The sequence below is a fragment of the Hemitrygon akajei genome, chromosome 2 (genome assembly GCF_048418815.1).
Source record: "Hemitrygon akajei chromosome 2, sHemAka1.3, whole genome shotgun sequence".
Classification (NCBI taxonomy): Eukaryota; Metazoa; Chordata; class Chondrichthyes; order Myliobatiformes; family Dasyatidae; genus Hemitrygon; species Hemitrygon akajei.
The window spans coordinates 161,111,518-161,127,048 of NC_133125.1; the positions used below are offsets into that span (position 1 = coordinate 161,111,518).

The window sequence follows — 15,531 nt, forward strand, 5'->3', positions numbered from 1 at the left end:
AAGTCAGTTTGCACCTGAACTGGAGGGACTCTAATATCCGAGTGGAAACGTTTGTGAGTGCTGCATGGGGTTGGGGAGGAGTTGTTAAACTGGAGTTGCATCTGGATGGGAACCAGAGTGTCAGAACAGATAGTGGAAAGGTTGTGGGAACAGACGGGAATCAAAAGGTTGAGCCTTGTGTCCTGAACTATGTATACATCAATGTAAGAAGTACTGTAGAAAATGCGAATGAGCTCACAGCATGGACCAACACCTGGGAATATGGTATTGTAGCCATTAGGGAGACTTGTTTGCAGGAGGGGCAGGACTGGCAGCTCAATATTCTGGGGTTCCGTTGTTTTAGACATAACAGAGTGGGAGGGATTAAAGGAGGAGAGGGTGTTTTACTATTCAAGGATAATATCCTGGCAGTGTTCAGCCAGGCCAGACTGGAGAACTCATCTAGTGAGGCATATATTGTGGAACTGAGGAATAAGGAATGTGTGAACATGTTAATTGGACACATTACAGATTATACGAAACTCCGTGGGGTTTAGAGGAACAAATTTACAGAAAGTTTGCAGACTGTTGCAAGACATATAAGGTTGTTATAGTTGCTGATTTTAACTTTCAACATATTGAAGTGGACTCCCATAGTGTCAAAGGTTCATACTGGATAGAGATTGTCAAAGGTGTTCAGGAAATTTTCTTCATCAGTATTAGAAGTCCCAACGAAAGAATGTGTGATAATTGTCCTGCTGTTAGGAAATTAGACCACCTAATGTGCAGTGAGAATTGGAGGAGCAAATTTGGAAGGAGATAGCAGATATTTGTAATAAGCACAAGGTTGTGATAGTGGGAGATTTTAGTTTTCCACACATAGACTGGGAAGCCCATTCTGTAAAAGGGCTGGATGGTGTGGAGCTTGTAAAATGTGTGCAGGATAGTTTTTACAGCAATACTTAGAGGTACCAACTAGAGAAGGGGCAGTGTTGGATCTTCTGTTAGGGAATGAAATAGGTCAGGTGACAGACGTATGTGTTGGGGAGCACTTCGGGTCCAGTGATCACAATACCATTAGTTTCAATATAATGATGGAGAAGGATAGGTCTGGGCCCAGGGTTGAGAGTTTTGATTGGAGAAAGGTTAACTTTGAGGAGATGTGAAAGGATTTAAAAGGAGTGGATTGAGACAAGTTGTTTTATGGGAAGGATGTAATAGAGAAATGGAGGTCATTTAAAGGTGAAATTTTGAGGGTACAGAATCTTTATGTTCCTGTTAGGTTGAAAGGAAAGGTTAAAAGTTTGAGAGAGCCATGGTTTTCAAGGGATATTGGAAACTTGGTTTGGAAAAAGAGAGAGATTTACAATAAATATAGGCAGCATGGAGTAAATGAGGTGCTCCAGGAATATAAAGAATGTAAAATAATCTTAAGAAAGTAATTAGAAAAACTAAAAGAAGATAGGAGGTTGCTTTGGCAAGTAAGGTGAAAATAAATCCAAAGGGTTTCTACAGTTATATTAATAGCAAAAGGATAGTGAGGGATAAAATTGGTCACTTTGAGAATCAGAGTGGACAGCTGTGTGTGTGGAGCCGAAAGAGATGGGGGAGATTTTGAACAATTTCTTTTCTTCGGTATCCACTAAGGAGAAGGATATTGAATTGTGTAAGGTAATGGAAACAAGTAGGGAAGTTATGGAAACTTCCCGTCAATGGAACAGAAACACTATGGGCGGCGGGTCCCGAGCTCTGCCGGCTCCCGAGGTCTGCTGGGTCCTAAGGACCACTGCACTGAGACAGGTTAAATGGGACAAGTGGGGGCTGTGCTGGGTTTGGGTATTTGATCCTCCACAATATTCCGCGTAGGAATTTAAACTGGAGGTGACACTTTTTTTTAATGAGGTCGAGTTGTGAGCTCGACATCAACCTGGCACAGACGGTACGGGAGTCACTGGATTGACATCAACCCGGCACGGGAGCAGTCTGTCACTGGGTCGAACTTGGGAACTCGGGGCGGGGTCAGGGTGAATCTTACTAGGAAAATTTAAGCCAAATACAAAGTTAAACACTCAACACAGTGTCAACAGCAACGACATTAAGTGGCAGACGGCGTCACGATCCGACTTAAAATGGCGGACAGCGTCACGATCCGACTTAAAATGGCTGATAGCATTCTCCTTCCTCAGTTCGTAAGTACAAGTTATCCGTAAGTCGGACGTACGTAACTTGGGGACTACCCGTATATGCAATGAGATAGGAAAGGTGACAGAAGTGTGTGTATTAGAACACTTTGCATCTTGTGATCACAATGTCATTAGTTTTGAAGAAAATCTGCAGAAAGATAGGTCTGGTCTGCAGGTTAAGATTCTAAATTGGAGAAAGGCCAATTTTGATGGTATAGGGGAAGATCTAGTAGGTGTCGATTCGAACAGTATGTTTTCTGGCAAATGTGCACTTGGTAAGTGGGAGGCCTTCAAAAATAAAATTTTGAGAATACAAAGCTTGTATGTGCCTGTCTAAATAAAAGGTAAAGATAACAAGTGTGGGGAATTTTGGTTTTCAAGAGATATTGTGTCCTTGTTTAAGAAAAAAAAAGAGGTACATTGCAGGTACAGGCAGGTAAGAACAAATGAGGTGCTTATGGAGTATAAGAAACTCCATAAGTTAAGAAAGAAATCAGGAGGGATAAAAGAAGGCTTGAGGTTGCTTTAGCAGATGAGGTGAAGGAGAATCCTAAGGGATTCTACAGATATGTTAAGAGCAAAAGGATTTCAAGTGACAAAATTGGGCCTCTGGAAGATCAGAATGGTAATACATGTGTGGAGCCAAAAGTGATAGAGGAGATCTTAAATGCATATTTTACATCTGTATTTACTCAGCAGACAGACACAGAGGCTATAGAAGCAAGGCAAAATGGCATCAACTTCATGGACTCTATACAGACTACAGGTAGTAGATGGTTGCCTGTCTGACCAGAGACCTGTGACCAGTGGAGTGCCGAGGAATTGGTGTTGGGTCCATTGATTGTCATCTATATCATCTATCTGGATGATAATGTGGTTAACTGGATCAGCAACTTTGTGGATGACAGCAATATTGGGGGTGCAGTGAACAGTGAGGAAGACCATCATGGCTTGCAGCGGGATCGGGACCAGCTGGAAAAATGGGCTGAAAAATGGCAGATGGAATTTAAAGCAGACAAGTGTGAGGTATTGCACTTTGGTAGGATGAACACAGTGAATAGTCGGACACTGAGGAGTTTAGTAGATGAAGGGGATCTGGGGATACAAGTCCATAATTCATTGAAAGTGGTGTCACAGATTGATAGGGTCATCAAGAAAGCTTTTGGCACATTGGCCTTTATAAATCTAAGTATTGAGTGCAGGAGATGGGATGTTACGTTGAAGTTGTACTAGACACTGGGGAGGTATAATTTGGAGTACAGTGTGCAGTTCTGGTCTCCTACCTACAGGATAGTTGTAAATAAGATTGAGAGAATACAGAGAAATTTTATAAGCATGTTGCTGGGTCTGGAGCACCTGAGTTATATGGAAAGATTGAAAAGGTTTGGACTTTATTCTTTGGAGCCTAGAAGACAGAGGAGATTTGATATAAGTATACAAAGTTACGAAGGGTATACTTCAGGTTTTTTTCACTGCGGTTGGATGGAATTTCAACTGGAGGTTATGGGTTAATGGTGAAAGGAGTAAGGGGAACACGAGGGGAAACTTCACTCAAAGCGTCGCGAGAGCGTGGAACGAGCTGCCAGCACAATTGACGCATGCAACCGTGATTTCGGCCTTTAGGAGAAGTTTGGAGAGGTACATGGATGGTAGGGGTACTGAGGTCTATGGACCCAGTGCTACATGATGGAAGTAGGTAGTTTAAATGGCTCAGCATGGACTAGATGGGCCAAAGAGCTTGTTTCTGTGCTGTACTTCTCTTTCACTCTGTAACAGAGATGATGGGGCAGGAATGGGTGGATCAAAGGGAATATCTCTGATATGCTGAGTTACTGTTGCAATTAGAAGCTCATAAAGCTTCTTTGTCAGTGTCACCCATCACAAATAACGGGGCTGTAGGACATGACTTGTCAATAGAGAGAGAAAAAACATGAGGCAATGTCAGATAGATGACTGGCAGAAATGGCTGGTTCTGACAAAGATAAACAGAGAACGCAAGTTACCTAATGTTACTGAATTCAATACTGAATCCAGAAAGGAATGACAGGCCCTGAGATTATGTTCAGAAACAAAATTTGACTTTGCATAATTTGTCTATAATTGTCTGAAATTTTGTGTGGCCAGTTGTTCTGAACAGGGATTTAAACTAAAATGGACATTCAGATATTTTAAACCTCCAGCAGGTTCCCCAGGCCTCAGCTGTGGGGCCAAGGACTGTCTGTGTTTGTGGTCCAGATGAAGCAGCTCACAATGTTCTGACAGAGACACTTCATTCTATCCCTCTGCTCAGTACCAAGTACATCATTTCATGTAAATACAGAATAATGTTCGAGCACTTACCTGGAATCGAATTGCTGACAGAAATGACAAGTAAGAATACCAGGTTAAAGATAGTTTGGAAGAATATCCCACCTAAAAAAAGAAATTAAAAACATTTGAAATTCTCAGAATCAGAATTCAGACTCAGGTTAATCATCACTGACATATCTCATGAAATTCGTTGTTTTGTGGCAACAGTACAGAGCAATAAATAAGAGACTATAAATTACAATGAAATATATAGTTGTGAAAAAGAGAGCAAATATAGTGAGGCCATCTTCATGGGTTCACAGACCGTTCAGAAATCTGATGACAGAGGGGAAGAAGCTGTTCCTAAATCATTGAATGTGTGTCTTCAGGCTCCTGTGCCTCCTCCCTGATGGTAGTAATCCCCCTGAGTTACAATCTACACAACTTATTCAAAACTTGCATCAATGAAGTGCTGCAGTGAACAGAGATGAACCCGGGCTTGGTCAGGTTCATTGTGATGTTCAGTGTCCTAACATGAGGCAATCAACCAGCTCAGAACTGGACCAGACATTCAAGCATTGGACTGAAGGAGGTTCAGAGAGCTTTCACACACTGGCAACAAGTGGAGAGACCAGGGAGGGACGAAAAGCATCTTCTGGTTCCCTCTGGAAACACTACATTTGATAACTTACTGACCCACAGGCATCACATGTGGAAATGACAGGTACTCTGTAGTTTGTCTGTGTGTACATCCAGTGGATGGGATATCAGGCCACTGTAAATCAGTCCTGCTGAATTATCCCAGTGACCTGGAGGACTGCAATTAAACATTTTGCCAGTGACTGAGTTCCATGTCTGACAGTACAGCCTGTTCTGATGCAGAGAATCACAACATCACTGTTTCCAGCTGTTCAATGGCATCGGACAGTGTTCTGGTTCAAATTGAAAACTGAACTCCACGAGGGTGCAGGCTGAACAGTCCACATGCTGGAACATTTTATGTAGACGTGTTGAAAGATTATCCTGAATATAAAAATAATGCCTTAGTTCCATCCTTTAACTTTTGCAGCAACTTATCAGGATGCCATGATGGTTGTGATCGAGATCATACATCTGTCTCTGCTCCTTCAATCTGCCCACAGGATCAACCCTTCGAAATGTTACCCATCACTCCAGTACTGAAAATTGTATCTGTCTCTGGATTTATCTGTCTCCATATTCTACCCCATCTCCTTGCCAAGTTTCACATCCACACATCACCCTCACCCATACTCTCCTGCCGTTTCTTTATACCTTTGTATAAAGCAATCACGTTTGCTGTTGTCCAATTTAATGGAAACTTTTCAGAATAGTGAGAACATTTAAATTGCTGCATGAAGTATGTTATTAACTGCCTCTTTTAGACCCCAGGATGAGGTCCATCTGGATATCCAACTTGTCAGATGTCAGCTCCAACAACTGACTCAGTATTTCTTCCCTGGTGATTGTCATTTTCTCAGATTTGTTGCCCTACACTGGTTCTCACTCAGATTACAGCTCAATGCTCATCAATACTTTCAGAAACCTCTTTGACTTTACAACTCGCTTCCCCCTTCCTCTCTGCAGTCTATAAACCTTTATATTTCTGTTCTAATCCCCTCCTTCTCAGCAAGCTTGCTCTTTGTGCTTTCAGCAAATTTTTCTTTACCTCTGTATTTACCCCACTAAAGCTCACCCCCTTTCCTTAATCCTTCAAGCTTTTCTTTGACACCCCACTGTCTGACCGAGCCTGGGGTCATCTGCCCTTATTTTGTGTCATAGTTCCTGTTGGCCGTTCCTCTTTAACACTTCTTTGTCCCTGATTATGCCCCAATTTCAGTCATTTGCTGCTAGTTTACCCAATTACTGTACACCTGGTTTTCATCAGAGACTGGGAAATAAGTACGATGGCAACTCTATAACAGGTTGTCAGTTTGTTGGTCAACTTTCATGTGATACTTTGCTCCCTTGTCCGATTAGAGCCGTTAGTTCTAAGTTCCGCTCTGGTTTCTAGATAGTTCCTGTAAATCCCGGCTCCTTGTTTCCTGTTCTACGTTCAGGTCTACGCCAGCCTCCCCAACTCAGTCGACGCGCCGGTGCCCTGCACTTGGGTTCTCTTCAGTTGCCCCCTTTGCAACAGGACAAACCGGCCAGCATGAACCCAGCGGACACGAATCTCCTGCAACAAGCCCTCGCCAGCCAGGGTTCCCTACTGGGCTGGCATGATCAGCTGCTTCGGGATGTCATGGAGAACCTCCGCTCCCTGTCAGTAGACGTAAAGAAGGTCAGTGAACAGGTCGACCGAGTATCCGTCCATCTTACCCCGTCGACCCCGGGAGCTCTGTATGACCAACCCAGACAGCCTATAGTGGCGACGCCCAATGCATCCACTACACGTCCGTCAAGTGAGCCGCACGTACCCGAACCAGAACCCTACGCCAGAGATCTGGGGAAGTGCCGGGCTTTACTTCTGCAATGCTCCTTGGTGTTCGAGCAGCAGCCATCCACGTACGCCATGGACAGATCGAAAATAGCTTACATTATGGGGTTGTTGCGAGGAAATGCTTTAGCTTGGGCCACCGTGATTTGGGACAATCAGCCAGAGACCTGCTTTTTCTTCCCCACCTTCATTTCAGAAATAAGGAAGATTTTTGACCATCCCATCCGTGGTAAAGATGCCGCCAAGCGTCTGCTCACCCTTTGTCAAGGCTCACGCAGTGCTGCCGAATACTCGTGGAGTTCCGGACGCTAGCGGCCAACTCGGGTTGGAATGATGAGGCACTCCTGGAGTTACTCCAGCAAGGCCTCTGCGACAAAGTAAAGGATGAGTTAGCGGCGAGGGATGACACTAACAGCCTGGATTCAGTGATCTCCCTAACCTCTAGGTTGGACAACCGAATCCGAGAACGGCAGAGGAAGAGAACCAGTCACCCTGCTCCTTTGGCCACCCCACGCCACGCTTTACCATCTACTTCCAACCTTAACCCCTCGCATCCTCCCGTTCCTAGAATAGCACCCGGCCCGGCCGTTTCCACCACTCCAGGAGAGGACCCAACGCAGCTGGGACGGAGCCGTCTTTCTCCCACAGAGCGACCCCGGAGATTCAGAGCCGGGGATTGTTTCTATTGTAGTCAGTCGGGCCATTTTCATGCTACCTGCTCCCTTCGGCCAAAAGAGAGGGCTCACCAGTAGAAAGGGGGACCCTGGTGAATCAAACTACATTCCCTTCTGCCCCCCAATCCTGGATGCAGATCCAAGCTACTGTAACCTACAACCAACAGTCCCTGTCCTTGTCTGCCTTGATAGACTCCGGTGCTGAGGGGAATCTGTTGGATGAAGACATAGATGCCCAGACCGGAATTCCTCGGGAGCCGTTGACTACCCCTCTGGAAGCCCGGGCACTGGACGGAAGACTTCTGGCCCGAGTCACTCACCGTACTCCACCACTGTCTTTGATCCTCTCTGGGAATCCTCAGGAGCAGGTACAATTTAACCTAATTTCCTCTCCTCGAGCTTCGATGGTACTCGGGTACCCCTGGTTAAGCCACCATAATCCTTGCATTGATTGGTCCACCGGGAAGATCGTCAGCTGGAGTCCGTTTTGTCACGCCACCTGTCTACAGTCGGCCCTTTCCCCTGTTAGAACCACCACGACCTCGTTTGCCGTTGAACCCCCCCGACTTGTCCAGGGTTCCAGCGGGGTACCATGACCTGGGACAAGTGTTTAGTAAACAACGCACCTTTTCCCCACACCTCCACACCGACCTTACGATTGTGCTATCGACCTTCTCCCCAGAGCTCCTCTACCCACCAGTCGGCTGTATAACTTGTCCCGGCCAGAGAGGGAAGCAATGGAGGGTTACATCAGTGAATCTCTCGCGGCGGGCATTATCCGACCCTCATCCTCCCCGGTGGGCGCAGGGTTTTCTTTGTGGGGAAGAAGGATGGTTCTCTCCGTCCCTGCATTGACTACTAAATCATATAACCATGAAGAACAAGTACCCACTGCCTCTTATAAATTCTGCATTCGAGCCACTTCATGAAGCCACCATCTTTTTGAAGTTGGACCTCCTAAATGCCTACCATTTGGTCCGGATAAGGGAGGGGGACGAGTAGAAGACTGCTTTCAATACCCTTTTAGGCCATTTTGAGTACTTGGTCATGCCTTTTGTCTCACCAATGCCCCCGCAGTTTTACAAGCCTTGATTAACGAAGTACTGAGATACTTCATTAACCGCTTTGTGTTTGTCTGCCTGGATGACATCCTGATCTTTTTCCAGCAGTCCCCAGCAACATGTGCACCATGTCCGTCAAGTCCTGCAGAGGCTGGGGGAGAATAAATTATTCGTAAAGACGGAGAAATGCGAATTCCACGTCCCCTCGGTCAGCTTCCTAGGTTATATCATCGAGAGCGGACAGGTGAGAGCTGATCCCGAGAAGATCCGGGCTGTGGCGGAGTGGCCCAAACCCACGGATCACAAGCAACTCCAACGGTTCCTGGGGTTTGTGAACTTCTATCGCCGGTGCATCAGAAACTACAGTCAGGTGGCGGCTCCCCTTACCCGACTTACCTCACCTGCCACACCTTTCCTTTGGAACTCCGAGGCGGACTCAGCATTCGCCGAACTGAAGAGGTGTTTCACATCTGCCCCCGTTCAGATTCAACCGGACCCCTCCTGTCAGTTCATTGTGGAGGTTGACGCCTCTGACTTGGGGGTGGGAGCGGTACTGTCACAATGTTCGGGCCCAGATCAGAAACTACATCCCTGTGCCTTCTTCTCTTGCCGACTGTCTCCCGCTGAATGAAACTACGACGTGGGGAACCAGGAGTTACTAGCGTTCAAACAGACTTTGGAGGAGTGGAGGCACTGGTTGGAGGGGGCGGAACACCCGTTCATCATCTGGACAGACCACAAGAACCTTGAATATATCCAGACCACCAAATGTCTGAAATCCCGCCAGGCCCGTTGGGCATTATTTTTTGGCCGGTTCAGGTTTTCCCTCAGCTATTGTCCGGGGTCCAAGAATGGGAAGCCCGATGCCCTCTCCAGCCAATACGTTTCCGAGAAGGACCTTCACAACCCCGAGACCATTCTTCCACCATCCTGTGTAGTGGCTGCCCTCACCTGGGAGATTGAGTTCAGAGTCAAAGAGGCCCAACGGACTCAACCCAACCCAGGCACCGGACCTCCCAATCGCCTCTTTGTACCCGATGCTGTTTGATCACAGGTTCTACAGTGGGGGCACACTTCTTGTTTTGCCTGCCATCCCGGAATCAATCGGACCCTGACCCTCCTGAAGAGGCACTTCTGGTGGCCCTCCATGGACGCTGATACCCATTCCTATGTTTCCTCATATTCCGTCTGCACCTGTGGAAAAGCCTCCCATCGGCCACCGGCGGGATTACTCCATCCCCTACCTGTCCCTGGGTGTCCCTGGTCCCACATTGCTTTAGATTTTGTCACCGGTCTACCCTCTTCACATGGAAACACAGCCATACTCACTGTAGTGGATCATTTCTCCAAGTCGGTACATTTCATAGCTATCCCTAAATCACCTTCCACGCTGGAGACCGCAGACCTTCCCGTCACCCACGTTTTCCAATTTCACGGAATCCCTTTGGATATTGTCTCCGACCGGGGACCTCAATTCATTTCACAAGTTTGGAGATCCTTTTGTCGAACCCTTGGTGCCTCAGTTAGCCTGTCGTCCGGGTTTCACCCACAGCCGAATGGGCAAATGGAGTGGTCAACCAGGAGTTGGAGGTGGCGTTACGTTGTATGACAGCCAACAACCCATCTACCTGGAGCAACCAGCTCGCATGGGTAGAATACGCCCACAACTCCCTGGTCAGCACCGCTACCGGAAAATCTCCATTTGAAAGCTCTCTTGGGTATCAACCCCCGCTGTTTCCCGCCCAGGAAGAGGAAATTGCGATGCCGTCAGTCCAGGCCCATATACACAGGTGCCGAAAAATCTGTAAAGACACAGGCACGGCCCTGCTTCGCTCAGCCAACTGTAACCGAAAAATTGCCGACCGTCATCGTACCCCCTGCTCCTGAGTATCGACCTGGACAGAAGGTGTGGCTCTTGTCCAGAGACATTCCTCTCAAGAACGAGCCCAAGAATCTCGCCCCCCCCCCCCCCCCCACTTCCTGGGACCTTTCAAGATTGAGAGCATTATCAATCCCACGGCAATCTGGCTCAAACTACCTACATCTATACCGATCCATCCTACATTTCACATCTCCCAGTTAAAACCGGTTTCTGTCAGTCCCTTGTGCCCTCCGACTGAACCCCCTCCACCCCCCTGGATCATCGACGACCATCCGGCGGTTATTGGATGCCCGCCGTCGGGGCAGGGGTCTCCAGTACCTGGTTGACTGGGAAGGGTATGGTCTGGAAGAATGTTCCTGGATCCCCCACTCCTTCATCTTGAACCCCTCTCTCATCCAGGATTTCCATCGGGACCATCCAGACAAGCCTGGGGGGGTCACTTGGAGGCTCCCGTTGAGGGAGGGGTACTGTCATGGTTCCTGTTGGCCGTTCCCCTTTAACACTTCTTTCTCCCTGATCATGACACAATTTCAGTCATTTGCTGCTAGTTTACCCAATTACCGTACACCTGGTTTTCATCAGAGACTGGGAAATAAGTACGATGGCGACTCTATCACAGGTTGCCAGTTTGTTGGTCAATTCTCTTGTGATACTTCGATCGCTTATCCAATTAGAACCGTTAGTTCTAAATTCCGCTCTAGTTTCTAGATAGTCCCTGTAAATCCCGTCTCCTTGTCGAGATCTCCGGTTTGCTGTTCTACGTTCAGGTCTACGCCAGCCTCCCCAACTCAGTTGACGCGCTGGTGTCCTGTACTTGGGTTCTCTTCAGTTGCCCCCTTGCAACATTTTGCTTTACTTGGTTTGATGCCAGACTTCATTTCATCATTTGCCTGTGAATCAGCAGGGGGTATTTAATGTACAAACATCGATTCTATTCTTGGACAACTTTACTCTGTATTGTGAAGTAGATCTCAAACCGAACTTAACCAGGCTTTCCTTGAATTCGGCCATGAGGAAGGAATGTCAATATTTTGAACCCTGGATAGTTTACAACTTGGAGAGGAAGAGGGGGAATGTGTTCCCTTGTGCTGACTATCTGGAAGGTGCTGTTGAAAACAAAACTATTGCAAATATCCAGGAAAGATCGGTGAGAGGCCTCCCAACACTGAATTCTATCGAGGGTCAGAGGGATACCTATCATGCAAACACCTCATCATCACTGGGATAAAGGGGATTCTGTCCCTCCAACCTCAGCTGATTTCATTTTGAAGTTGAACAACACCACGTGTCAAATACCAGACAGCTGTGATAGCTTCCTCTCAACCCGACTTCTTCTAAAGATCCCTCTGGAGTCAGGTAAGAGATGGTATCACTGTGACCAGCACTTCACAGCTGGATGAAAAATGATGCAGTTTCATCCCACAGGTCACAGTGTGTTGGGGGGGGGGGGGTGTCTGTGGGGGAAGGGGGGTGATTTTTCAAGTTTTTCATTTCAATAATGTCTTTGTTAAAATTAGTCACAAATTACTTGGAGAGGTAACTGGAGCTTATAAACAAAGGTAAAGTCACATACCTGCATGAAACTTCTTCTTGCAGATCAAGTAAAACAGAAGCAGAACATTTACCAATGGCAAAATCAGGCCAATGAGCTGCAAGGTATAAAATAAAGTGTCCTTGATTGAATAACCTGCAAGTGAAAATAAATTCAAATAAGAAAACATGTAACAATTCACCAGAGAAATGACCACAACAGCTGCACAATGTTGCAAACAACCAAACTGTTCCACTTTCACTCTGCAGGGACAGGCATGTGCCAACCTCTGCCCAGTCTTATCGACTGCATGTCCTGTACGGTGGGAAACCTGGAACAGACAATTCACGAGCCTGATCAGTTGTCCTCAGAGGTCTCCAGTCCAATCTTTCCAGGTCACCTCCTGCCAATATTCTGCACCAGCTGCTCCTTCTGGTGTTGCAATGGCCACTCCTCTGGGAGTGCACTACACTGACCCACATGATACCTTTCACCTCCCCGTCTCTCTTAGTCTATAAGTTTCTGTATTTCTGCATCCCTTTCCTCCCGTCCACCTGAGACAACCTGATCGTCATCACTTTGTGCTTTGAGCTGTCTTGTTCCTTATCTTGAATTTACCCCCAATAAAGCTCTCTATCCCTCCCTGATCCATTAAACTCTTCTTTAATACACAACTCCCTGACCAAACCTGGGGTCATCTGCCCTTTTCATGATTCCTGTCTCTCCGTGACAAGACTTCATTTAGTAATTAGTCTGTGAATCAGCAGAGAACATTGAGGAGGAAACTTGAGGAGGAAGAGAGAGAAGGTGGTGTTCCCTTGCATTCATTGATTGGAAGGCGTTGTTGAAAACAAAAATCAGAATCAGGTTTATTTTCACCGACATGTGACATGAAATTTGTTAACTTAGCAGCAGCAGTTCAATGCAATACATAAAAATACATAAAATAGAAGAGAAATAAATAAATGATGCTTATTCAGTATAGTTTATACAGTATACGTATATTGAATAGATTAAAAATTGTGCAAAGAAAACAGAAATACTATGAATTAAAAATAAAGTGAGGTAGTGTCCAAGGGTTCAATTTCCATTTAGGAATTGGATGACAGAGGGGAAGAAGCTGTTTCTGAATCGCTGAGTGTGTGCCTTCAGGCTTCTGTACCTCCTACCTGATGGTAACAGTGAGAAAAGGGCATGCACTGGGTGCTGGGGGTCCTTAATAACAGACGCTGCCTTTCTGAGACACTGCTCCCTGAAGATGTCCTAGGTACCTTGTAGGCTAGTAACCAAGATGCAGCTGACTAAATTTACAAACCTCTGCAGCTTCTTTCGGTCCTGTGCAGTAGCTCCCTCCCCCCCCCACCCCCCCCGCAATACCAGACAGTGACGCAGCCTGTCAGAATGCTCTCCACGGCACTTCTATCGAAGTTTTTGAGTATATTTGTTCACATACCAAATATCCTCAAACTCCTAACAAAAGTATCACCACTATCTTGCTTTCTTTATAACTGCATCGATATGTTGGGACCAGGTTAGATCCTCAGAGGTCATGACACCCAGGGACTTGAAGCTGCTCACTCTCTCCACCTGATCCCTCTTTGAGGATTGGTACATGTTCCTTTGTCTTACCCTTCCGGAAGTCCACAATCAGCTCTTTTGTCTTACTGACGTTGAGTGCCAGGTTGTTGCTGCGGCACCATGCCACTAGTTGGCATATCTCACTCCTGTATGCCCACTAATCGCCACCTGAGATTCTACCAATAATGGTTGTATCATTAGCAAATTAACAGATAGTATTTGAGCTATGCCTAGCCACACAGTCCTGGGTATATAGAGAGTAGAGCAGTGGGCTAAGCACACACCCCTGAGGTGTGCCAGTGTTGATCATCAGTGAAGAGGATATGCTATTACCAATCCGTACAGATTGTGGTCTTCTGGTTAGGAAGTCGAGGATCCAATTGCAGATGAAGGTACAGAAGCCCAGGTTCTGCAACTTCTCAATCAGGATTGTGGGAATGATGGTATTAAATACTGAGTTACAGTCGATGAACAGCATCCTGACACAGGTGTTTCTGTTTTCCAGCTGGTCTAAAGCCATGTGGAGAGCCTATAAGATTGCATCCGCCGTTGACCTATTGTGGCGAATGGAAAATTGCAACAGGTCCAGGTTCTTGCTGAGGCAGGAGTTCAGTCTCGTCATGACCAACCTCTCAAAGCATTTCATCACTGTCGATGTGAGTACTACTGGGAGTAGTACTCATTAAGGCAGTTCATGTTATCCTTCTAAGGCTCTGGTATAACTGTTGCCTTTTTAAAGCAAGTGGGAACTTCTGCCCGTAGCAGTAAGAGGTTGAAAATGTCCTTGAATACTCCCGCCAGTTGGTTGGCACAGGTTTACAGAGCCTTTCCAGGTACTCTGTCAGGATCTTCCAACTTGCGAGGGTTCACTCTCTTTAAAGACAGTTTAACATCGGCCTCTGAGACAGAGATCACAGGGTCATCAGGTGCAGCAGGGATCTTCACAGCTGTAGTTGTGTTCTCCCTTTCAAAGCGGGCAGAGAAGGCGTTGAGTTCATCTGGTAGTGAAGCATCACTGTCATTCATGCTATTGGGTTTCACTTTGTAGGAAGTAATATCTTGCAAACCCTGCCAGATTTGTTGTGCATCCGATGTTGCCTCCAACCTCATTCAAAATTGTCCCTTTACCCTTGAAATAATCCTCTGCAAGTTCTCACACCCCGCACTTCCTGTTTCTACCTCCTACCCAAGATCTACAAACCTGCCTGTCCAGGTAGACCCATTGTCTCAGCTTGCTCCTGCCCCACCGAACTCATTTCTGCATAACTCGACACTATTTTATCCCCTCTTGTTCAATCCCTTCCCACCTAAGTTTGTGACACTTCTCATGCTCTGAATTTTTTTCAATGATTTTAAGTTCCTTGGCCCCCAGCGCCTTATTTTCACTATGGATGTGAAGTCCCTATATATCTCTGTCCCCCACCAGGAAGGTCTCAAAGCTCTCTGCTTCTTTTTGGATTCCAGACCCAACCTTCACTACATCGACAACTGCGTTGGTGTGCATACTGAGCTCGTTGACTTCACTAACTTTGCCTCCAACTTTCACCCTGCCCTAAAATTTACCTGGTCCATTTCTGACACTTCCCTCCCCTTTCTTGATCTTTCTGTCTCCATCTCTGGAGACGGCCTATCTACTGATGTCTACAATAAGCCTACAGACTCTCACTGCCATCTGGACTATTCCTCTTCCCATCCTGTCTCTTGCAAAAATGCCATCCCCTTCTCGCAATTCCTCCATCTCTGCTGCATTTGCTCTCAGGATGAGGTTTTCCATTCCAGGATGAAGGAGATGTCTTCCTTTTTTAAAGAAAGGGGTTTCCCTTCATCCACCATCAACTCTGCTCTTAAACACATCTCTCCCATTTCACGCACATCTGCTCTCAACCCATCCTCCCG

At 46.4% G+C, this 15,531-nt stretch overlaps 1 protein-coding gene across 1 annotated transcript in view; it reads right to left on the reverse strand.

Moving 5' to 3' along the window:
- LOC140717301 (uncharacterized) overlaps positions 1 to 15,531 on the reverse strand; it is a 66,776-nt gene that overhangs the window by 35,087 nt on the left and 16,158 nt on the right. The window contains exons 4-5 of the mRNA XM_073030755.1: positions 12,100 to 12,213; positions 4,503 to 4,574 (exon numbers count right to left, since the gene is read on the reverse strand). Coding sequence (XP_072886856.1) covers positions 4,503 to 4,574; positions 12,100 to 12,213 — 186 coding nt within the window. The remainder of the gene's footprint in view (positions 1 to 4,502; positions 4,575 to 12,099; positions 12,214 to 15,531) is intronic.